This window comes from Sapajus apella, unplaced genomic scaffold, assembly GCF_009761245.1.
Source record: "Sapajus apella isolate SASKATOON/1434 unplaced genomic scaffold, GSC_monkey_1.0 scaffold150, whole genome shotgun sequence".
In the NCBI taxonomy this organism is placed as follows: Eukaryota; Metazoa; Chordata; class Mammalia; order Primates; family Cebidae; genus Sapajus; species Sapajus apella.
In genome coordinates, this window is record NW_022437090.1 from 1,258,892 (window position 1) to 1,284,688 (window position 25,797).

The following is a 25,797-nucleotide window of genomic DNA, read 5'->3' on the forward strand; positions in this document are numbered from 1 at the left end:
TTTTTTTAAGGCAGAGTCTCACTCTGTTGCCCAGGTTGGAGTGCGGTGGTACTATCTCAGCTCACTGTAACTTCTGTCTCCCAGGTTCCAGCCTTCTCATGCCTCAGCCCCCTGAGCAGCTAGGATTACAGGCGTGTGCCACCACGCTCAGCTAATTTTTTGTGTTTTTATTAGAGATGGGGTTTTGACATGTTGGCCAGGCTGGTCCTGAACTTCTGGCCTCAAGTGATCTGCCCATCTCAGCCTCCCAAAGTGCTGGGACTACAGGCATGAGCCACCGTGCCCAGGTGGCCTTATCCTTTCAAGGATGAATTAATAATTCATATATATATATCTTTATACATTCATCTATGAGTGAGTAATTCCATATATATACACAGTATGCCACCTATACATGTGGCATACTGTGTATAAAGATATATATGGAAGAAAAGTAAGATGTAATTTATGCATTCTAGGAGCATACCTTATAGAAAAGATAAGACACATAAATATGAGCCAATTAAATAATAGCACAAGTTAGGATATAATTAAGACAGTGAGTGTTAAAGATAATAGATGTAGGCTGGGCACAGTGGCTCACACCTATAATCTCAGCACTTTGGGAGGCTGAGGCAGGCAGATCACCTGAGGTTGGGAGTTCCAGACCAGACTGACCAACACGGAGAAACTCTGTCTTTACTAAAAAAATAAATAAATAAATAAATACAAGAAGACTAGCTGGGCGTGGTGGCACATGCCTGCAATCCTAGCTACTTGGGAGGCTGAGGCTAGAGAATCGCTTGAACCTGGGAGGTGGAGGTTGCTGTGAGCCAAGATCATGCCATTGCACTCCAGCCTGGGGAACGAGCAAAACTCCGTCTCAAAAAAATAAAATAAGAAAATATATTGGAGATAAGCAGGGTGAATGAATAGTAAAAGATGAGTTTATATTAAGTAGAGAATTTCTGAGGGCAGTTAAAATAGATTTAAGCTACTCTCATCTGAATAGAACTTGAGTTTAGATAAGTAAGTTTATAATCATCAATATAAGATAGTTGGCAATTAAAATTGTATGCTAGAATCCCTTGATTCACTATTAAAATAACAGCTCAAAAACAAGACCTTGGGAAACATTCACAGTAATAATAATACAGGAAGAAGAACAGTGGGCGTATGAGTCAGAGAAATTGCTTATCATTCTTTTTGTTATGATCTGTTTTCCATATAATTGTTTTTCCTCAGCTAAGCTTGCAGCTTCTGGAGAATAAGAGCTAGGTGACACCATATTCCTCCACCGTATCTAGCACAGTGCTAGGCCTATATAGAGAGAGGGATGAACAAATCTATCAAATAAATAATGACTTTAGAAATACTGTGCATGTTTCCCAGAAATTCAGGAGCCAGCATGACAGTGGCACCCTACTAAAGGTGTTCTGTAATGTGGCACATGAATACTCATACTGTAGGATTCTTTGCTGTACCTAGAACTTTAAGGCAGATTTGAGAGGTTCCAAGACTGTGGTGAACCAGAAGCCTAAACAAGGATTTTCATAATTTCAAAAGCCATCTCATGGAGATTTCTTTCTACTTCAGTCAGTTTTTAGCTTTGTGTGTTAACACTATGTTTTGGTCATTTTCTCATCATCTCATGGTATCATGCTGTAGGATCACACACCCACTTCTCAATACTCATTCTGGCCCAGACTCTTTGCTGGATAATTATTGATCTCTGTACTATGTAAAACAAAATAGATTGAGGTGAATACACCTACACATGGATGTCATCTTCAAAGAATAAGTAATTGGTGGTTAGATGAGAGAGTGGGTGAAAAAGAAAGTGGATGAGTAGGTAGGTGGAGGTTTGGGAATGAATGAATAGGTTGGTTAAGTGGGTGACATGACAAGAAAAAGCTAGGGAATATAAAAAGGAGGTATTAGTGAAACTACAGTTAATTCAGTTATTTAGATTAACAATAGCAGATAGTATGGAAACTCAAAAAGAGTAAATCATCTTCAAGGTTTTTTTATGTTGATTTTGAAAGGTACCAAATTATCTTTTTGACAACAGCCACAAATTAACCATCCTAATTGTTTTGCCTAAGTTTATATGAAAATGAATTTACATTATCACACTGTGTATTAATTAGAGTCAATGGTCACAGTGGTTTAAATGACTGTCAAAAAATAAACTTGGTAATTCTTATATATACAATTGAGATTAAACAGTATATTTAAATTTATTTTTCTGTGTAGTTGACTTTTAGTTATCCGTGGTCAGGTTGATTTTTTTGTGGATAGTCATATGTGTCACTAAGTAATTTAGATGTAATAATTCAATATAGTAAACTTTTCTATGAAAAATACATTATTTCAGTTTTTGTAACTCAAAGCTTTATATTTCATTTTAGAAAATACTCAGTTTATATTTTTATATAGTGATTTTTAAAAGATAACTTTGTATTATTACTAGAAAACTGCATCATATTTTGCTTTTTTCATTTGCCATATTTATTTGAGACAGATACTTAGGAAGCCATTGAGAGGTGAAAGATCTCCAAATCAGCTGCTAAGTCATATTTGGAAACTTAGAAAAAATCTTCTATTCCATTTTAAGGCAATAATCATTATGCAAAATAATAATTATTAGACTAAAATAACCAGTCCATTCTGAAATGTTTTTATCTGCAAACATGTCATCATTTACCAAAACATGCAGAACAAATTTAAAACTCTTTTAGGTCCTAAATATGAAGTATCTTTTAATAAATAACAATTAAGTACCTTTTTACCCACTGACATGAGAAATGTTTAAAATATTTAAATATTTATCTTTTCATATTTAACTTTTTTTGCTTTACTGAAACAAAAGACATGTTTTTAAAAAGAAAAAAATTTCAAAATACTTCTCAAGTTTTAAACTCTGATCTAATGAAAATGTTACTTGACAAGACTAAAAGATCACCTCCGTGGTGTATGATTCTATCTTTAAATTTTATAAATAATTCACACTGACTCATGAAATTTGTTATAATTATTTTTGTGAAGGAATGGTAGATTAATGCTTCCTGACGACCAACAGATCTGCAACTGCTTATGATTAGTTTTTTTGATGACTGTTTAAAAAAAAAACCTAGCCTGCTATATTTTATTTTTAGAAACATTAATGTTAATTGAAGTTATAAATTATATTAAGTTTTCCTTGAGGTTTATTATCATAAATCAAATACTTTTACAAAATCAAATAGTATAATTTGCAAAATTATACTAAGTTTTCTTTGAGGATTTATTGTCCTAAATCAAATACTTTTACTTATACACAAAAGTGTATAGGTATAAGTATAAACAAAAAGTAATTTAGACAAATATTTCTTGAGGTACTAGGGATTAAAAGATAAAATATGGTTTTTACCTTGAAAGAGCACACTATAAAGCCAGAATCACTGATAAATAGCATGCTGGCTCCATAAGCAAAGGACTAATAAAAAAGTCATAAGTGATTTTCCTGACCTTGACTGGCTTAGAGCTAATCTCATTCCTCATGGCAAAGCTCAGTGAGTCAGGACTGCAACAAAAGAAAATTTAATAGCCCTACTGCTGCCTTTCAAGATAAGTGCAGAGAAGGAGACAACCTGCAGTTAGCAGAGGAGCCCAGCTCACATACTCCAAGCTGGGTCCAGGGCTGGAGGTACAAAGAATTTGCTTTAGTGGGAATATAGGTTACAGAGTGTTAGGATGTAACTTCCAAGCAGATGTAGCTTCTATAAAGGAGCATCTTCACAGCCTCAAGCCCTGATAAGAAGTAATTAAGATAATTTACAGGTAGTTAATTCAGTTTTTAACTGAAAAGCAGCTTTCAGCACATACTGTCATTGTTGCTTGCCAGTTTATTAATTTATTTTTTTTTAGGTTACACAGTTTCTCCCCTGATTTCATATGCTCCCTCTTCCAATCATAGTCTTTTAATAAAATTTGAGTGTACCCCTCTACTGAGTATAACCACTCTTGGCTGCCAGGGGCAATGCCACATTTCTTCTATTTGTTCTTACCCCTCTCCCTGAACCCACCCTGTTCAAAACTCATTTGAAGGCATCCATATCTAGCGAAGCTTCAAATCAGCCTTGTTTAACCTCAGCTTCTGTCCTTTTGCAGGGAATGGAACCTAAATTCTGAGTGGATTATCTCTTTTCTTTTGTTGGCTATGTCAGTAATTCCACAGTGTTAATGAAGTTAAGCAATCAAAAGTTGTTTATTACTTTCTCATGGTTGGTTTCCTAATAATTTCCTGTACTGAGGCATCTTTATGAAAATTATTAGTTTTATTACATTTTCTAGTGTGTTCTGTTACCCACTTCAAAATAAACTCTCTCATAACAGGTACACGCCCTGCAGTTATAGAGGAATGGAGGAGAGACTACCTCATGGCAGCATGTCACGACTGACGGATCACTCCAGGCATAGCAGTTCTCATCGGCTCAATGAACAGTCACGACATAGCAGCATCAGAGATCTCAGTAATAATCCCATGACTCACATCACACATGGCACCAGCATGAATCGGGTTATTGAAGAAGATGGAACCAGTGCTTAATTTGTCTTGTCTAAGGTGGAAAACTTGTGCTGTTTAAAAAGCAGATTTTATTCTTTGCCTTTGCATGACTGATTGCTGTAACTTGCTGTTCACATGCTTTCAGTCAAGTGCAGATTGTGTCCACTGGAAAGGTAGATGTTTGCTTTTTATATTGCATCAAACTTGGAACATCAAGACATCCAAAACACTAAGAATTAAATCATCACGATAATAATTAGTCTTTCTAGGTTAAGAAGAGATAATTATTTGTCTGGTAAGCATTTTTATAAACCCACTCATTTTATATTTAGAAAAATCCTAAATGTGTGGTGACTGCTTTGTAGTGAACTTTCATATACTATGAACTAGTGGTGAGATAACATTCTGGTAGCTCAGTTAATAAAACAGTTTCAGAATTAAAGAAATTTTCTATGCAAGGTTTACTTCTCAGATGAATAGTAGGACTTTGTAGTTTTATTTCCACTAAGTGAACAAAGAACTGTTTTTAAACTGTAAGGAGAATTTAATAAATCAGCAAGGGTATTTTAGCTAATAGAATAAAAGTGCAACAGAAGAATCTGATTAGTCTGTGAAAGATTCTCCCAAAATCCTATTGAAATAATCTTCATCCAGAGATATTCAGGATTTGGATTAGTAGTAGAATAAAGAGATGGGCATTCTTTCCCCTATAATTGTGCTGTTTTTATAACTTTTGTAAATATTACTTTTACTGGCTGTGTTTTTATAACTTATCCATGTGCATGATGGAAAAATTTTAATTCGTAGCCATCTTTTCCCATGTAATAGTATTGATTCATAGAAAGCTTAATGTTCAAAATCTGCTTTGTGGAGGCATGTAATAAGATAAACATCACACATTATAAGGCTCTTTGTGGTAACCACAATTATAAAATGGCAAAGTATTTTCTCTGTATTCATCGTTGTATTTTTCTACAGTGAGATGTGATCTTGCCAAAGCACCAGACCTTGGCATCCAGGCCCTCCTATAGTGAGTTGATTGTCTGCTCTTGCCTTGCCCTATAGCTAGTAGGCTACAGCTTTTTCCCCACACTCTTATTTTCAGATTCTGGATCATTCTTGTTTACAACTGAAATATATATAACCTCAGTCCAAAGTGGTGATTGATTTGAGTATTTGAAAATCATTGTAGCTAAACGAAGCATGATTAGTAGTCTTACTATGAATATCATTTAATCTTAAAAAATCAAGTAAAAAATGTTTATCTGGTAATGTTTAAATAATTTACAATATAAACTGTAAACTTTATTAGGCGTGAAATCAATCCGAAGAAAAAGAAAAATGCTGGAACATGCTGGATGTGTTATGTAAAAAGCATACGGTATTTAAACAAGGGCCCTCAACCCTGACTGCAGATAAGAATCACTTGGGTTACTTCAGATACCTAACAACTTCCTCTCATACAAATAAGAACTGGTTGCTTTCTTAAAAAGGAAAAAAATCTTTCCATGTGATTCTAATCTGCAGTCTGGCTTGAAACTCACTACTTTAAACTAACTTGCCCCTGATGATCTAATGGCATCATATTATATCATATGAACATCCGTCCACATGGATTCAGTCTTTCGATTTTATATCATTATCTAATCTTTAATTATTCTCCACTTATTATTCATTATAAAATGCAAAATTCTGGGCTCCACTCCTAGAGAGACTTATTCTGTAAGGCCAAAGTGATAGGACTTTAAAATCTTTAGTTATAAAAACACCACAGGCGATTCTTATGCAGGTAATTCAAGAATCATACTTTGAAGAATTATTCTAGACTCTGAAGAGGCCTGGCTCTGCCTTACGCTATAATTGTTTCTGACCTTTAACAATTCAACTCTTTGAGCCTCAGTTCCCTTGTTTGTAAATGAAGATAAAAAATACTTACTCTACCTACCTCACAATGTTGTCAAATAAGATCAAGTGAAAAAAATTATGTGAAAGCTCTTTGAAAACTGTAAAGCATGAATGATAAGGGATTAGGTTATTGTGGATTTAAGGGGTTTGAGGACTGCTGTAGTACACTCCTTGACATGTTGAATTTATGTGTGCATTTCTTTCTCACTCTTTAAAACAGAAACTACCAAGAAATTAGGTGTTGAAAAAGAATCTTTTCAGGCAGCAAAGTCAGTTTTCTGATAGTAATAATTTGTCTTGTTATGTTATATATTTCAAAGTACATATATGATATGAATTATTTTTCATGAGACATATTTGAATATTATGGCCCGAAATGTTTTTTGGTTTTCTCTGTGTTCATTGCCTTTCTCCTTGGAACTGGAGTTAACACCCAAGGCAGGCAGGTCTGAATTCCCTCATAACTGACAATTAGTAAACATTTTCTCTGAAAGCCAAACATAAAGCAACTCATTTATCAATAGTTCATGATGCTTTTGTCTGAGACTCTGTCCTGCAAACAGCATGAGAGAACCAAAACAAACATTCACAAACAAAAATAAGTTAAAATAGAAGGTACCAGTTTAAGCCTGAAGATGTCATCCATTGCCATCTGCATTATATTATCAACTGCCAAGATGTTAATTGGTTTTCTTCTACACGTGGGCCAAGTATAGACAGTTAAGTGAACATCACCATGAAAATCTTAACTTTGTGCTTCTAGATTTTTAGACATTCATTTGTACTTTCCCTTTTAAATTAATTGTTGGTATGTATGGGAATACTATATTGACTTTTCAGTTACTTTCAATAAATATCTTAATTTTGCCCCACAAAATTTACATAATTCTGTGGGGCAAAGTTACATAATGTAATCTTGTGAATCCATGGTTTTAAACAACAGTATTTAGTTTGGGCAGCAGTTTCAAGTCTCAACTCGCTTAAACCAATCTGAACAAGTCTGGACAGTTTTCCTACCATATGTTTAACTTTGATTGGCATATGATAATGTTTAGTGTTTTCTTTTTTCAGTTGACAACTGAGAAAATAATGGTTCTCTCTAAAATGTTAATATATTATCAAAAGGTTTTCAAAAAGTCCTCTGCTTTCAGCAACATTGTTTTACTCAATAATTAGACAAAAGACCTAAGATAATATTAAACTCAGAACAGTTTGTTTCAAAGAACAATTGGTTAATAACTCAGCTGGCACAGGGCTTCATATACAGCTTTTCAATAAATATTTAAATTAACAATTCATGTTACACAACTTGCTTTTACCCTAGTAGTGAGTCTCACATCAAAGAAATTTGTAAGATCTAAATTTAATCTATGTGAAATGAAGTCTCTGCTTTATCAGAATAATATGTGGCAGGTAATAAATATGTAAATGACACCAAATAAAACATTTTGCATAGATGATAGTCCATATCACTATTTTAATTAAAGAACTTTCTGTACAAACATGTACCAATCCTTTTGGTTTTAGAAGATGAATAGTGATTCTTACAAGTAAGTAATTAGGCTCCTGTTAGTCTTATGCTGTTAGATCTTTGTGGACCAGTTGGGTAAATAACTCTTCAAACCAACCTTCCTTTTTCTGCTGCTGTTAGAGCAGATTTATAAAAATTCTGAGAATGTCTTCAAATTAGAAAAATTTACTGCATTTTAACCTACCTCATCAGTTTCTTTGTGATAACAGCTGGAAATAACTCAAATTGTACCCATCTTAGTTTAGGTTATATTTCTGTGAAATAAAAGGAACAACTTAATTTTTTTGTTATATAAATTAGTGAGTCGTTTGCCAGAGCTTAGAAAACATTAACCTACCAAAATTTCATTATGATGATATTTATATTGCTTTTTGACATGCCAAAGGTACATTTACATATTACTATGTTTGGATGACTTACATAGTCTAGTATAATGAAAATTCCCCTGAGCTTGGAATTTTAAGACTCATAATTTTAGCTAGGATGGGCCTGAAAAAAAAAAAAAAAAGACTCATAATCATGATGTCAACTGGACTGGTCATTTAATTTCTCTGAATCTTTGTTTCTTCAATGTAAAATGAGGATAAGGTAATTTTTGGTTTTAGCCTCCCTCACTGGATACTATAAGGATCAAGTGAAATAACGTTTATTATAATGCTCTGTAACCCATAAATTATTCTACTTGAAAACATTTTTTTAGAGACAGGGTCTTGCTCTGTCACTCGAGCTGGAGAGCAGTGGCACAGTCATACCTTGAACTCCTGGGCTCAAGCAGTCCTGCAGCTTCAGCCTCCCAAGTAGCTAGGACTATAGGCATGCACCATTACACCTGGCTAATTGTAATTTTTTTTCTTTTTTTGAGATGGAGTCTGGCTTTGTTGCCCAGGCTGGAGTGCAGTGGCACAATCTCAGCTTACTGCAGCTTCCACCTCCCGGATTCAAGTGATTCTCTTGCCTCAGCCTCCCAAGTAACTGGGACTACAGGTGCGTGCCACCACGCCTGGCTAATTTTTGTATTTTTAGTAGAGACAGAGTTTTGCCATGTTGGTCTCGAACTCCTGACCTCAAGTGATCCGCCTGCCTTGGCCTCCCAAAGTACTAGAATTACAGGCATGAGCCACTGCACCCAGCTTAATTTTAATTTTTTAAATTTTTTGTAGAGATGGGTCTCACTTTGTTCACCAGGCTGGTCTGGAACTCCTGGCTTCCTAAAGCATTGGGATTACAAACATGCCATCATACCTGATCCATAAATTGTTCTACTGATATCATTTGATTTTGTTAGAATTTGGGAGGCTGTAGAAACCAAGGATATAGTCTTTACTAGTATGTCTTTTTAGCAATAACAACAAGATAGGCAATTAGACCAGTATTCATTTGGTATAGTCTTTAAATCAGTGATCCAATTAACTTTTAAAAGGTAGTTTATGCTCTTAAATTGTGTTGGCTCTTTAATATGTGTTATACCAGAGTATGCTCTCAAATTTTATGTAGTTGAATTTGTAGACCAAATTTGGGGATATTCATTATTTTTTTCCTTTTATATCAAACTGTTTAAGTACATTAGCTTGACTTAAATTATAAGAAAAATATAAAGAAGAATGTAGATCCTATAATGTTTGTCTTTGACTTTTTGGCTTTTATGTACCTAATTCTTTCTGATTGAGAACAAGTTTTGAAACAGTGATTCACTTGTTGGTTTTCATCATTGCAAAACTTTAAATTTTAAGACATCGTACTATGAGAATTGTTTGTACACATTTATAATTTTTTAAACTGTAAAGATTTTTTTCTCCATTCTTCACTCACAAAGGAATAGCATTTTTATGGAACCTAGATTTACAAATTCTTTTAAGTGTTTTTATGTCTTTTTACAAGTGATTAAGAAAAATTGTTTACATTTAATTCAGCTGTATTTCCTGTTAGCTGTATAATCTTATACATTATTCTTTTATAATTTTGACCTATTTTACAGGAAAACAATTGTGTTGGCATCTCTTCATAATCTAATTCTCTTCTCCTGTTCTTTTGTCCCAGTTAGATGAGTTTGGGGAAGGAATAGGAAGACTAGGCATCCCATGCCTTCCATCTGACTGTAATCAGTCTCCTGGGTTTCTTTCTAATTTAATTTTAATCCTGTGCTTCTTTAGTCATCAAATTGATAGAGGATTATAATTTTCTCTCAGGATCCAAGTCTTTTAAGAATGAAAATGTTTAAAGTCTACCCTGAACCAGCCATCCTTGTAGACAGTTCTATTCAGTTGATTTATAAAGATTTAATCTATAAAGATTTAATATGAATTAAATGTATTTCTTATTCTGTGATCTCTAATTAGAAAGTAAAATTTTGTTGCCATAAATATAAAAGTTTTCACTTATGTTTTAGTCAAACAGCAAACCAGTACATTACGTACTTCCTATAAGACACAGTAGTTGCAATCTGTTGAAATGCATTGAAGGATAATTTCCTTCAGATTACTTTTTTAATCATCATCTGCCTCAGGAAATCTGCTATATTCTTTTTTGAATATTTTTGTTGGTGTGAAAGCATTGCTTATACTTTATGTTCATTTTATTTATTGGTCACTGTCAACAGTTTTTCCCGACAGATTAAACAAGTTTTTTACCTTGAAATAATTCAGATTTTTAAGATTTACTGCTTTATTATTTTGCTAATTACCTTTTTTTTTTTTAAACTTAGAGCTTAATAATTTCTATTTTCTATCCCAGAGTCTAAAATTAAACAAAAAAAAAAATTCTATTTTCTAAATTGGGCAGATTTTTTTAATGATTAGTAAAAATGTATTATGTTATTTTTTTAAATACCATAGGATTTTGAGTCAGGAAACCTGATTTCTGGCCTTGCCTCTCTTTGCCCTTAGCTGTGTAACTTTGGACTAGACATTTTACCTCATGGTGCCTCCATTTTCTCATTGTCTAGGGAAAAAGAATTTGTTTAGGTAGAATCTTAAATTCCACCCAGTTCTTATTTTGTTCTCCTTTGACCATTTTATAATCATTATTTTGGTCTCATTCCTGTTCTTGTTATTCATCCTATGAACTAGATCAGCTTGTATTATTAGTGCCATTTACATGTAAATTGATGGGATTCAGATGTTATTAACTGGTTTTCCATTAGTGATTTTAAGTAATTTTAAAGAAGGAAACTTATATTACAGATAATAAAAATGAAAGAAAGATATAAATACTGGACATGGATTATTTTTTAAATGGGAAAGTCTTCTTAAGCACCAATATAAGCACCTTAAATTGGTATCTAGAAAACAATGACATAAAATTTTGTGATCTTTGTTCTTTTAAATATGAATATAGCTAGTTCGCTTAAACTTTAAACAAAATGTATCCAAGATGAAATTAGTGAACAAAGCAATGATAACACTGGTTCATATGGCTAATTTAAAAGCTATCAGATTTAGCAATATTAAAATAATTTTAAAATGCAAAAGATATTTCAGAGGAATTGATTGAAAATTTTTTGTTCAGTAATTATTCTTAAGCTGAATTATAAGATTTATTACATAAATATAGTTACCAGATTGCTATGGGCAGGTGAATGTCTTCATTTGAAATATTATTAGAGATCAGTGTGGCTTGTTATTTTAAATTCTTTTTCTGGCTATACAGAAAATGTTTCCAGAAAGGTTAATTGTCTGTCATCTGATAAAATGTAGAGACAGAGGCCGGGCGCAGTGGTTCACTCCTGTAATCCTAGCATTTTGGGAGGCTGAGGTGGGCGGATCACCTGAGGTCAGGAGTTCAGGACCAGCCCGGTCAACATGGCAAAACCCTATCTCTACCAAAAATACAGAAATTAGCTGGGCATAGTGGCATGTGACTGTAATCTCAGGTACTCGGGAGGCTGAGGCAGGAGAATCATTTGAACCCGGGCGTGGGGGTTGCAGTGAACCAAGATCGCGTCATTGCACTTCAGCTGCCTGGGCAACAAAAGTGAAACTATATCTTTAAAAAAAAAAAAAAAAAAAGGTAGAGATTGCATTCATTCCATCTCTCAGCAGTGTTCTCTGGTAGTGTTCTCTGTGGACTAGGCCAAGGATGTTCCTGTTACTTTAAAAGATCATTGTCTTTGCTCTGATTGTCTACGTTAGCTCATATCAATCTTTTGAACACTGGTCTATAGATTTACAATCCAAGTGTTGGGTTAGGATCTGACAAGAAGAGAATAGTGGAAAGTTGATATAGGAAGGTGTACTGGTTTCTGGTGTGATTTCATTAACTGCACTTGATTCCTTGTCTTATGTCATTTCATGGATCATGTAATTCTCCTAGCTTTCAGAAATTAAATTAGATGCCCAGCCTTTCTCATTCAGAGATGCCTATATTATTATGTTATTTTGATTGCCTACAAAAAAAAAAAAAAAAAAGATCTGTTTTCAGTTCTCTGGCTCTGGAAGTCTTTGTGATCACATTTGTTAAATTGAATCTGAGGTTCAAATATTACATTTAGTATTTTCTGGATTTTGATAATCGGATATTCTGTAAGATAAAGCAACAATCCTGGAGTGATTTACTTTATGTTTAGACATCCACCATTTTTCTATTTCTCTACTCCTCCCATTCTCCATTTTTAAAAGGAAATTTACAAATATCTTCCTTTTTTCCTGAACTCATCTTGTCAGCAGAAACATTTAATAGGAAATAATTCTATATTTCTAAGATAAGATCAACACAGTAGTTCTTTACATTGAGCTGAGGTGAATGTATACTTAAAAATACTCTATTTTCTTTCTATATTAACTTAATATTTTAAAATCATATATAGGACTCCCCAATGTGAAAATATTAGTCTGGATGTCGTTTTCTTGCCATCAGGTGCTATTTCTGTCTTAGCTGTGAGTTAGACTAAATCCGAATTTTGTATCATTCATCTTTTATAATATTTAACTTCCCTAGAATCATCCCATTTCACATCTTTAAACCCAGCTTCCCACAACTTTTCTGCTTTTATTTTCAAATGCCAATTTTATTTTTGTGTACTATTTTCTCATTGAAGTGTAAAGGTATCACATATATGAAGAAATGACTAGTTTAGACATTTACTTTGGCATAATTAAGATTGTTATTGATACCACACACCATCCCCTTCCTCTAGCCCCAAAAAGAAAAGTTTGACAACTCAAAAACTATTAAATTATTTTATCTGTATTTAATAGAACAGTGGAAGCTGTTTCTTCAAAATTAAAATGTTTTACCAAAAAAAAAAAAAACTTTTCTGTATTTTAATCTGACAGTGAATTTGGGATTATTTATGTAATATATCTATAATTAATAATAATTAGTTATTTCACTCGTAATTTGTGATACCCAAGACTCATATTTATTTAATGTGAACTGTTTTTTGAGCCTTTTTTGTTTCATTTTGTTTTCTTAACTTTTTTCGGTGTTGTTAGATTATCATGGTCACATCTCAGCAGAAAAACTCTACTGTAGATCCGCTGTTCTCAGAGTCAGACCAAGGAGGTTTTTGCTACACAGTCAGTTCGATAATACAGCATTATTTTGAACTACATTAAATTGCTGGTTTTATTGGTCAAAAATGAACAGATACTAGCAATTTCATAATATATATTCAAGAAGGAATCAAACAAAAGATCTTTTAGAATAGATATATTGACTTCTCATCATAAACCTTATCAACATACCAGAGCCTTTATGAAGGAGACTCTACAGATAACCACAAGTCTTATCACGAAAATTCTTCTTTAAAACAGTTATCCTTTATTTTGTTGTTAGATTTCCCAGTTTTGAAACATGTTTTCTGAAAATGATGTCATAATTGAAGCAAATGCCTTTTGGGAGTATATTTGTTACATAAGACTTTCAGTAAATCTGTATGCAGTTTAAAGCTTTTATAATCTGAGATATTGTTTATATCAGGTTGATGCAAAAGTAACTGCAGTTTTTGCCATTAAAAAATGAAATTTAAAGACATTTTTTAAATGGCAAAAACCGCAGCTACTTTTGCACCAAGCTAATATAAAGGGATTCATCTGTAAGTGTCATTTTGAGACAAAGTAATTTTCTCTCATATCTAATATGGACTCAAATTTTGGCAACTAGAATTTTATCCTCTTGGTAGGCATTCTGAATAAATGAATACTACTATGTTGTATAGTAAACAAATTTGCCATAAAATGCCATTTAAAGATTTTCTTTAGACCTTTATTTCCGGTGATAAGAATAAAAACATATGAGTGGAAGATCACATAAAAAATACAAAACTCCTACACAGGAAAATCCCCAATTTTATGATTCAATAGGTTGTAAATTGGGTTGTTCCAAATTCAGACTACATCTCATCATATAAAATTATGAATAATAAGGGTAAAGAGTAGCCAACAAAAGCTAATGAGGAACACCATAGAAGTACTCTAGGTGTCTTGGTTTTGGATAAATTTTGATAGTGGAGAAAGGTTACTTTGAGCTCTCAGTAATTGCTTGGTACCCTTCTTCCTAGGTAATATGCTCATGTTACCCTCTTCATGTGACCTATTCCTCAAATGCTACATTCTCCAAAACTTCCCTACCTGCCTGTATCTCCCAGTCATCCTTATTAATACTTCTTTTTAGAAATAAAGAAATTGGCTTTAACTAATTTATGTTAAAGTGTTAGTGACTGCAGCCCTTTTATCTCTCTTAAAGAGAAATCTGCTTTAAAAGCAAATGTTGCTGTTAGCACAAATTAATCTCAATGAGTAGAACAGCTTTAAAACAAAAGTGGAAATAATTTAAATTAGTGTTGATGGGACTATTTTGAGGCAAGAGAAACCATTAAGTGACCTAGCTTGGAAATCTTCCCCCTTGCTCAAACCCATGTAATGTCTGAAACTGCTGTATATTTTCAGTGACCTTGAAAAAGGGAGCTAGTCATTTGTATTTATGGGCCTTAAGAAGTCAGGGCCTGCTGATCCTGTTTTTAAGTTAAAGGGCAGTGCCTGGAGCATCCTAGATCTCCTTCACCGTCATTCTACATGACCTACAGCTAGGTCTGTCTTCCAGCTCTGCTCATTGATATTAAATTTACAGATGAATACTATCCATGCTTGTTAAAAAACAATTCTTTCCCCATTTTACTGTTACAATTTTTCAAGAGCTATAAAGGTAGAAAAGGTATTCTTTTTCATTATTCTAAAAAAAAATTATCATTTTTAAATAGCTGGCACTTAGCAGTTTAGTTTTCCAAACTTTATTCTGAGTCAAATTACTGAGGTGATTCTAAACTTCTAATCTTGATTTATCATCTAAACATCTATTTAGAAAGTGTTTATGCTAAAGACTTGTATTTTGTGGCATTCGTTTTTCATGTTTTTTATATGCTCATTAAAATTGTTCATTTCCAAATGAGTGAAAAAGTTGCTGTTGTTGGGATGTACAGGGCAAGTGCACTTGGTTAGAGCATGAACTGGGAATTTCACATTAGCTGAGGTGCTTTGCACTCTGCTCTTGTAGATTTATTTTGTTTACAGTAGACTGATGTCAGTTTTTGTAAATGTTTTTTCTTAGCACTTTAACTGTGAGTGTACAAACTGATTTTAAATGTAGTGGTTGTATATTTTGGTTATAAATTGGAAATTTTTAATAAAATTAAATAATTTGTTCTTTTTTCTGTCATTAGTATCTGATTAATTATAATTTTCTTTGTCATCTTCCAGACTCTTTAAATGGTCTATTTAATATTATTTCACTGCCTTTTTAAATGTTTTCATACTTTATATTCAGTTTTTCACATAATAGCCGGGCGCGGTAGCTCAAGCCTGTAATCCCAGCACTTTGGGAGGCCGAGGCGGGTGGATCACGAGGTCAAGAGATCGAGACCATCCTGGTCAACACAGTGAAACCCCGTCCCTACTAAAAATACAAAAAATTAGCTGGGCATGGTGGCGCGTGCCTGTAATCCCAGCTACTCAGGAGGCTGAGGCAGGAGAATTGCCTGAACCCAGGAGGCAGAGGTTGCGGTGAGCCAAAGATCTGCACTCCAGCCTGGGTAACAAGAGCGAAACTCCGTCCCAAAAAAAAAAAAAAAAAAAAAGTTTTTCACCTAATAATGTAGGAGACACAGTAATCTGCCACGTAGAAATAAACACACACCATCCTACATTATATTCCTTTTTCTCATACTTATTTTGTCAACAACAGATAAAACCTATCTGTTCATTGTTATATCTCCAGCACATTACACTATTAGACACATATTAGAGGCTCAAAAAATATCTGTTGAAAACAAATGCATTTAAGTATTGTGTTTGTATCAATTTCCCAATAAGAAATCCTACCCATATAAGCAAATAGATTATCAGGTGATTTATTTTCATGCACAGGAAGGCGGAACTAGATTTAAACTATTAGTAGTACGTATTAGTTCCTTATACGTACATATAAGGTCCAGCTTAACCCAGTGCATACATTCTTCAGAACACCATCCTTCATAACCCTCTGCTTGAATGATTTCAGTAGCAGGAAGCTCACTAAAGTCTTCCATTTCATTTTGGGACACCTCTAAAAGACTTTCCATATATTGAGTGGAAATTGTACCTTCGTTCATTGATACTGATCTACAGATACACAGCAATTCTATCACAGATGTACTTTCTAGACATTTGAAAAAAGGTATCCTGTTTCCTCCAAATCTTCTCTGCCTGCAAAATATGTCCAATTCTCCAATTCCTATTCTCCAGTTCTCCTGTGACATCCAGTCAGACCCTAGTTCTTCTCCCAAACACTCCAGTTGTGAATATTTCTCTGAAAGTCTTCCACAGAACTGAACACTCATCTCCAGTTGCTGTAAAATCAGTGAAGATTGCATTGTACATTATATTCCATGTATTACTGTTAATTCTAAGCTAATGCAGAAAAACAGGAGCCACTTTTTATAATCATCTCCCTCTAACCATTGAAGGTTCTAGCCATTTATATGATGAAGATACGTATATATACATATTCATTAATTGTCTGAACTCTAATGATTGTCAACTAAAGTCAAATATTTCCCTGAGGCACTGATTATCTACTATGTGCCAGCCAGTGAACCAAATAAAGTTCTTAATCTGACAATTTAAGATAAACTGAAGACTTAATTAAGTTGGAAAAATATCCTCAATTATTATTGTTGCTAAATTTAAGGTTTGCCTTTGAGGGAAGGGAGGAGGTTTGTTTTTTATTGTTGTTTTGGTTTTTTTTTTTTTTTTTTTTTTTTTTTTAAGGCGTCTCGATCTGTTGCCAGGCTCGAGTACAGTGGCGTGATCTTGGCTCACTGCAGCCTCCACCTCCCAGGTTCAAGCAATTCTTCTGCCTCAGCCTCCGAGTAGCTGGGACTACAGGCTCACGCCACCACGCCCAGCTAATTTTTGTGTTTTTAGTAGCGAGGGTTTCACTGTGTTGGCCAGGCTGGTCTTCAACTCCTTACCTTAGGTGATCCATCCATCTCAGCTTCCCAAAGTGCTGGGATTACAGGCATGAGCCACCTCGCTCAGCCAGGAGGAGGGTTTTTTTGTGTTTTATGTTGATCATTGGCTAACTTGTGGGCAAATGCTGGTAATAAGCCAATTGAGAAGTAATCAGTGCGTATGCTGGAGCACAGAAGAACATATGCAGAGTTTCTTCACCTGCAAAATTAAAGCAATGGACTGAGACAACGGTTTTTAGCTATGGGATGCTTCATCAAATAAAATAGTATATGTAGTCTCAGTACATAAAATAAATAAAAGCAGCCTTTTGTTTTAAAAGGAAAGTCAAGTCCCTGAATTCCACTTATTTGGCTCAGCCCTTCTTAACCCCTCTCCACTATAGCATTCCTTGAAGCACCGAGACAGAACTCTTACAGCTCAAAGAGCCCACTTTAAAAATTACTAAACTGATCTTGACTGGTGGTAGTCACACAAATCTGCATGTGATAAAATTGCACAGAACTGTATATACACACACCCAAATGAGTGCATATAAAACAAATCTGATTAAGATAGAGGGATTATATCTATACCAACTGCCTGGTTTTGATATTATAGTTAACCACTGGGGAAAACTGGGTATGGATATTCTTTAAACTGCATGTAAATCTACATGTTAAAAAGTATAACAAAATTTTTTGGTAAATTAAGATGATCTCTAGGTCCCTTCTAAAATTCTCTGATTAATGCCCCATTCATTTTCTAGCTGCATTTTCCTTTATGTTAATTTTAAAGAAATGGTGAGCATTGGTTTTGAAGAGACTCTTGGTAAAAGTGTATCACCTGGGAATCTTTCAATTCTTACTTAGCCCTCCTAAATGGGAGTTCTCAGTGAAAACAAGACACAGCTATAATGTCATTTACATAATTAGAAAATAGCCCTCACATTCTGCCGATTCCCCCAATCTCCCACTTCCTCTAAGCTTCCCAGGAGCAATGATTCAGAAATCAAATTGCTCAGCACCCCTACTCCGAGAGTGGCAGAAGAATGGCCTCTTAAAGATGTCCACTCCCTGATCCTCAGAATCTGAGAATACCTTACCTTATGTAGGCAAGGGGCTTTGCAGATGTGATTAAGGTTACATCTTAAAATGGGGATATTATCCTGGATTGTCCGTGGAAGCCCTATCTAATTACATGATTCCTTAAAAGAAGAGAACTTTCCCAGCTGTGGTCAGAGAGAGACGTGACAATGGAAGAAGGCTAAGAAAGATTCAACATTGGAATGACTTAACCCAAGGTCACTGGCTTTAAAGATGGAGGAAAGAGCCCAGGAGCTAAGGAATGCAGGCAGCCTCTCCAAGCTGGGAATGCCTTTGAGCTGACAATAAAATATGGCTGTCAGTCCTACAACTGCAAGGAACTAAATTCTGCCAACAACCAGAATGAGCAAAGGTATTAAGCCTTCCCGGATGTCTCCAGAAAGGAACCGCTGACATCATGACTTTGAGGCAGTGAGACCCACGTGAAGACTTCTTACCTACAGAACGGTAAGATAATAAATTCATGTTGCTTAAACCCCTAAATTTGGGGTAATTTCTTATGGCAGCAATAGAAAACTATTATACTAAGCCTCACAGCTCCACATCAGCAAAGTGTAGGCAGTAAGCAAATAAGTAATGGAAAATGGCCCAAAGAGGCCATTAAGAGTCAGAAGCAACGCACAGAGCTGGCCGGTTGCCATGAAGCAGACTGTGGAGGCGGGTGGAGCCAGGCTGGAGGAATTGAGATTAGTAAGAGCAATCAATCCCTGCTTCCTTTCTTCTGATTTCATCTCATTTATTACTCTTTTCACCATTATTTTTTCAGTTTTATTCATTTTCATATGGTATTCACTTTTCTCTTTTAATCTAATTAAGCATGGTGGGTTTTTTTTTTCAACCCCACTCTTCCACCAGCAAATGCACCCATTTGTCAGAAGGAGATGAGGAGCAGCTTAGGCTTTGGAAAAATGTTGAGATCTTCACGTGTAACAACTATTAAAAATGTTAGGAAGCACAGCTTTATTATCTGGCATCTGGGTTCTCCTGAGGCTGTGAACATCCATGAAAAAGAGTTATACACAAATCCACTTATTTAAACAAAAGCTACACCACCAGGCACTCAAAAATATTTTGGAAACAGCAAAAGCTCTCTGCTAAGGTACCGATGAGTCACTGTCTTCTATTCTGCAGCTGAAGAATTATGTTGAGCTCTTTTTACTATCTCTGTAGGCAGCTCAAGACTAAAGGCCCTTTGGGGCTAATGGAAAGTCCTCATCAGCCTCAAATAATATTAGACAAGCTACTGTATGATAATAAAGACAGCAGAAGAATTTAAACACTCCACATGCAGTGAATCGTTTTTTGACATCAGACTTGGAAGAGCATTTGCTAAATATGGGAAATACGTTCATACACTATGTATGCAAGCTTCTCATTTCTCACATGTCCAAGTGACCAGAAAGGCAGAAAGAAGGAAGCTGTTCTCTGAGAACAGATTGGGTACAGTTGAGCCAGATTAGGAGAACTGTTGCTAACAGCCCCCTAGGGCACAGGTTATGTGCGTGCCTCCACTCACCAATTTGGTGAATTCCAAATGAACCCTTGTATATACCCAGTAATGGGATTGCTGGGTCAAATGGAATTTATATTTCTAGATCCTTGAGGAATTGCCACATTGTCTTCCACAATGGTCGAACTAATTTACACTCCCACCAACAGTGTAAGAGTGTTCCTATTTCTCCACATCCTCTCCAGCATCTGTCTCCAGATTTTTTAATGATCTCAATTCTACTGGCATGAGAGGGTATCTCAATGTGGTTTTGATTTGCATTTCTCTAATGACCAGTGATGATGAGCATTTTTCGTATGTTTGTTGGCCACATAAATGTCTTCTTTTGAAAAGTGTCTGTTCATATCCTTTGCCCACTTTTTGATGGAGTTGTTTTTTTCTTGTAAACTTGTTTTAGTTCTTTGTAGATTCTGGATATTAACCTTTTGTCAGATGGGTAGCTTGCAAAAATTTTTTCCCATTCTCTTAGTTTCCAGTTCACTATAATGATTGTTTCTTTACAAAGAAACAAGCTAAATCCTTTCATCGAAAAGTCCTTGACATCCTATTTTTGGGGAGAAAAAATTGAAAGATCCTTTGTTTCTTCTTCTTCTTGTCCTGTTCATTGATAATAGCTCTTTACATGACATATTTAACTGTAAGCCTGCTTTAGCTGTCGTAATTTTAGGTTTTTTTCAGAGCCAAGGGTCATTTGTATATTATTTCTTGTCTGTTGATGAAAGTTGCTTTAGAAAATGATGTTTCAGGCCAGGCACAGTGGCTCATGCCTGTAATGCCAGCACTTTGAGATGCTGAGGCGGGTGGATCACCTGACGTCGGGAGTTCGAGACCAGCCTGACCAACATGGAGAAACACCATCTCTACTAAAAATACAAAAAAGTATCATGGAGGCACAAATGTGGAAGAGGTTACTTCTGCCAAAAAATGAAGTCATCTGTTATGACTGAACAAAAAAGGGAAGTGTTTTGAAAGCAGAGCTAGACTTACTGATGTCCTAGATGTGACAGATGAAGGAAGGAGTTGCATAATAGACGATTTTGTTTTTTGACTAGAGCAGCCTCATGGATTATGGTGTCATTACTATCACATGCCTGTAGTCCCAGCTACTGAGAAGGCTGAGGTAGGAGAATCACTTGAACCTGGGCGACAGAGGTTGCGGTGAGCCGAGATGGCTCCACTGTACTCCAGCCTGGGCAACAAGAGCAAAACTCCATCTCAAAAACACAAACAACAAAAAAGAAAATGATGTTTCAAATATCTGTAACTATTCAATAGCATTCATTCATTCATTTATTCAGTAGATACTCATTTGTTTACCTACTCCTTAGTAAGACCCGAGGCTTGCAAAGGAGAAAATGACATGGTTTCTACTCTTGCAAAGTTCACACACTCTAGTGAGGAGAGAGCTCCTACACACCCGGGTACTGCAGTGCTGCTGTGCTCAAAGCATCGTGGAGGCACAAATGTGGAAGAAGTTACTTCTGCCATGAGGACTGAGCGTACAGAGGGCTTTAGAGTATAAGAAAGAGTCAATCAACATTTATTGACCACCTATTGATTTCTGAGATTACAGAAGGGAACAAAACTCACTGTTCTATTGAAGTCCTGTAATCAGAATTTTGAATCTAAAGGGAAAACACAGACAATAAACATTAATTTCAGATAGTGATGAATATTACAACACTGTCCGGTAAGAGACCCCTAAAGGTCTTCATAAACAATGTGGAGATTGTTTAAAGTCCTAAACAGTGGCTTTAGTGAAGGGATTAGCATAATTTTATTTTATTTTTTAAATTATTCTGGCAGCTCCATAGAAAACTGATTATGAGAACCAAGATTGCACACAGGAGCTGGGCAGAAAATACAAAAAATTAGCAGGGCGCCATGGTGTGCACCTGTGATCCCACCAGCTTTACTCGGGAGGCTGAGGTGGGAGGATCGTTTGAGCCCAGGAAGCAGAGGTTGCAGTGAGCCAAGACTGCACCACTGCACTCCAGCCTGGGTGACCAATCAAGATCCTGCATTTAAAAAAAAAAAAAAAAAAGCACACAGGGAGACAGACCAATTTGAAAAGCAACCATGCTGGTACATGTAAGAGATAATAGTGTGGCTGGGACTCAGATGAACACTGAGGCAAGTGTTCTGAAAGCAGAGCGGGACTTACTGATGTACTGTATGTGACAGGTGAAGGAAGGGGATGAATAATAAGATGGCTTCGTTCTTTGACTAGAGCAGCGTCATGGATTATGGTGTCACTTACTGAAATGAGGACTGGGGGAAGAGCAGGTGCTGGAGAGAAAAATCACATGTTCTATTCTGGACTGGTTAGATGTAAGGTGACTGTTAGCCATCCAAGCGGAAATGGCAAGTAAGCAGGTAGACATAGGAGTATGGAACTCTGGTTGAGATTGTAGCCTGAGATAGAAACCTGAGAATCATCGAGATTTAGATGGTATTTAAAGCCATCAGGCTACATGAGATTGCCTTGGAGAAGACTTTGTAGTGAACAGAATTTGTGTAGAGGGTAAAAGGTCAGGAAAGGAGAGTGGGAAGGAGAGACCTGTAAGCTAGGGAGACAGTCAAGGTGATGTGTTAACTAGGGAAGCCAGGAGAGAAAGGTGCTTGTAAAGGAGAGAGAAGTTCAACCAATCAAATGATCCTTCAAGATCAAATAAGGCAGCTGGGCGCGGTGACTCACACCTGTAATCCTAGCACTTTGGGAGGACGAGGCTGGTGGATCACCTGAGGTCACGGTTGCAAGACCAGCCTGGCCAACATGGTAAAACCCCGTCTTTACTTAAAATACAAAAATTAGCCGGGCATGGTGGCAGGCACCTGTAATCCCAGCTACTTGGGAGGCTGAGGTGGGAGAATTGCTTGAATCCAGGAGGCGGAGGTTGCAGTGAGCCGAGATCATGTCCTTGCACTCCAGCCGGGGCAATAAGAGAGAAACTTCATCTAAAAAAAAAAAAAAAAAAATCAGATAAGGCCAGGCACCTGACTCACCTGTAATCCCAGAAGTCTGGAAGATCGAGGTGGGAGGATTGCTTGAAGCCAGCAGTCTGAGACCAGCTAGGCAGCAAAGTGAGACCCCCATCTCTACAAAAAAGAAAGAGATATATTTATTAGTCAGGTGCGGTTGGCTCGTAGTCTCGGCTACTCAGGAGTCTGAGGTAGGAGGATCACTTAAAGCCCAGGAGTTTGAGGCTGCAGTGAGCTCTGATTCTACCACTGCACTCCAGCCTGGGTGACAGATAGAGACCCTGTCTTTAAAAAAAAAAAAAAAAAAAAGATGCAATAAGATGATGACTGAGAAAAACAATTTCTTTTGACATGATGGAGGTTATTGAAAAGAACAACTTCAGTGGATGGGAGTAAAGGCAGTTGCAAATTGATTGAGGAAAAACTGGGGAATTTGCATTTCCAGCACTTGGAAGATTACTTTCAGTGACCTTCCCAATGAAAACAACCCAAATTCTGGACTATGTATGAAAATCTTTGTAATTTGCATTGCTAAACTGCCCTAATCTTACCAATGAAAGTCAAAAACAAAATGAAAGCAAAGATCATTGGTAATAAACAAGCACCAGCAGCAGCTTCTGCTGTGAGAGTTCTGCACAACGCCAGAGACAGCACGGCATGTGGGGGGCAAGAGGTTGAGCCTAAGCTCCAGCCAATGAGAGAAGGTAATAGGAGACTTATGGGTAAAGCTGGGACTCCAAAGCCGTATACTTCCAACGTGAAGGTGAGGGAGGAAGAAAGAAGTCATGCAGAACAGGACATCAAAGAAACTTTATTGCTTCCAATAGCGATGGTTGGCAGGAGTATGGTGGAATCTCCCCTGAGAATTTGTGACCATAACTGCTTTCATGCACATTGTTTGTTCCAAATAGACACTGTTCTCTGTGTGTTTAAACCTAAAGCCAAGAATATAACTTGAAGAGTCCTGGATTACTGTAATTTCATGCAACTGGCAGAAGCAAATGCAGTTTCTTTGGAGGAATGCAATTGCAGTTCAGGTGTCAAGGAATTCCCACAGAGAAATTTGCAAGGTAAACGAAAAGTTCACAGAGAAAACTAACAAAACACACAAAAGAGAACAAGACACTGTGAGAGCCTATTCTCCAAAGACTTCCATATTTTAAAATCAATAAAGAGTACAAAATAATATATTTAAAGAAATAAAAGAAGGCATCAGGGGTATAACTAAGGAACAAGAAACTATGAAAAATGGCAGGGCAGATTTGGAAAAAAAAAAAGACCTAATTGAATTTCTAGGTATGAACAATTTAATTAGAAACAACAGAAAAAACAACTGATGAGGATTGGTAAAATTAAAAAGTGATGATTTTTTTTTTTAATGTCCAGAATGCTTTAGCATTTTGCTTCTAACAAATAAAATGAAGCAGAAGTGAAGCTTTGGAGATAAGGTCGTAGAAGGCACTGTGGCTTCCTGCAGCTTCTTGCTATTTCTCTTGGATCCCTTTCTGGGGAAGCCAGCTGTCATGTCATGAGGGCATTCCAGCAGCCCTGTGGAGAGGCCAGGTGACAAGGAGCTGAGGCCTCAGAGCGAGCCAAGGTCTTGGAAGCAGCTACTCTAGCGCTGGTGATGCCCTCACACGACCACAGCCTGGCTGATGGCTCCTTGTGAGACCCTAAGCCAGAACCACCAAGCAAGCCACTCCTGGACTCCTGACCTTCAGAAACTGTGAAATGATCAATGTTTGCTGCATTATGCTGAATAATTTGTTATGTCACAATAAATAACACAAGATTAATTTGAAGACGTTACCCCAAATGCAGCACAGAGAGACAAAGAAATAGACAATGTGAAATGACATTAAATCAGCATTCCTGAAAGAGTAATGGGAAAAAGATACATTTCCAATGCTAATAGCTAATAATTTTCTAGAATTGTTGAAAGACATTAATCATCAAATCCATGGAGCCCAGTGAATGCTAAGATGAGTAATTTTTTAAGTGCATTTGGACACCTTATAGGAAAATGGAAGAATAGCAGAAGGGAAAAAAGAAAGCAGCCAGAACGGAGAGAGATCAATCACAAAGGAATAGCAATTACACCCAAGGCTGATTTCTCTACAACAATAGTGGAAGTCAGGAGTTGGGAATGTATCTTAGTTTATTGAAAGAAAAGCAACTGTAAACCAGGAATTATAAGCCAGCAAAACTACCTCTCAAGACTGAGGGCTCAAATGATCTGGGTAGCCAACATCACTGTGGCCACCTACCCCAAGTCCCTCATATCTACCTCTTACTGTTTTTCAACAGGAAGAATGGAACCATACTCATCACGAACCTTTAGCATAAGACAAACACCACAAACTTCAAATTAGCTAAAGCTGCAAAATAAACACTGTCTTTCGGCAGAGATTTCTCTTGAGGCCCTGCTGCCAAACTTTGCAGAGAGCCAGAGGGTCTAGAAAAACTGCATTTAAGAGAGAAAAGGGGTCCCAAGCGGTGGCTCACACCCATAATCCCAGCACTTTGGGAGGCTGAGGCAGGCAGATCACTGAAGGTCTGGAGTTCAAGACCAGCTTTGCTAACATAGTGAAATCTGATCTCTACTAAAAATACAAAATTACCCGGGCAGGGTGCTGCACACCTGTAGTCCCAGCTATTTGGGAGGCTGCGGTAGAATAATTGTTTGAATCCGGGAGGCGGAGCTTGCAGTGAGCCACAATTGCACCACTGTAGTTCACCCTGGGCTACAGAACGAGACTCCATCTCAAAACAAAAAAAAAAAAAAAAAGAGAGAGAGAGAGAAAAGGGGATTGAGC

The 25,797-nt window shown here is 36.2% G+C and overlaps 1 protein-coding gene and 1 long non-coding RNA gene across 4 annotated transcripts in view; both read left to right on the plus strand.

The window, feature by feature from the left end:
• FZD3 (frizzled class receptor 3) overlaps nt 1–8,472 on the plus strand; it is a 76,258-nt gene extending 67,786 nt beyond the window's left edge. The window contains exon 8 of one of the 3 annotated variants that reach the window (XM_032265423.1): nt 4,357–8,472. In XM_032265423.1, coding sequence (XP_032121314.1) covers nt 4,357–4,570 — 214 coding nt within the window. In that variant the 3' untranslated portion in view covers nt 4,571–8,472. The remainder of the gene's footprint in view (nt 1–4,356) is intronic. The other 2 variants (XM_032265425.1, XM_032265424.1) reach the window with 2 other exon arrangements.
• A 437-nt stretch (nt 8,473–8,909) lies between these two features.
• LOC116541287 lies at nt 8,910–17,051 on the plus strand. Its single transcript, XR_004264774.1, has 2 exons — nt 8,910–8,948; nt 16,679–17,051. It is a non-coding gene; the product is annotated as an uncharacterized LOC116541287 (long non-coding RNA).
• The last annotated feature ends 8,746 nt before the right edge of the window (nt 17,052–25,797 follow it).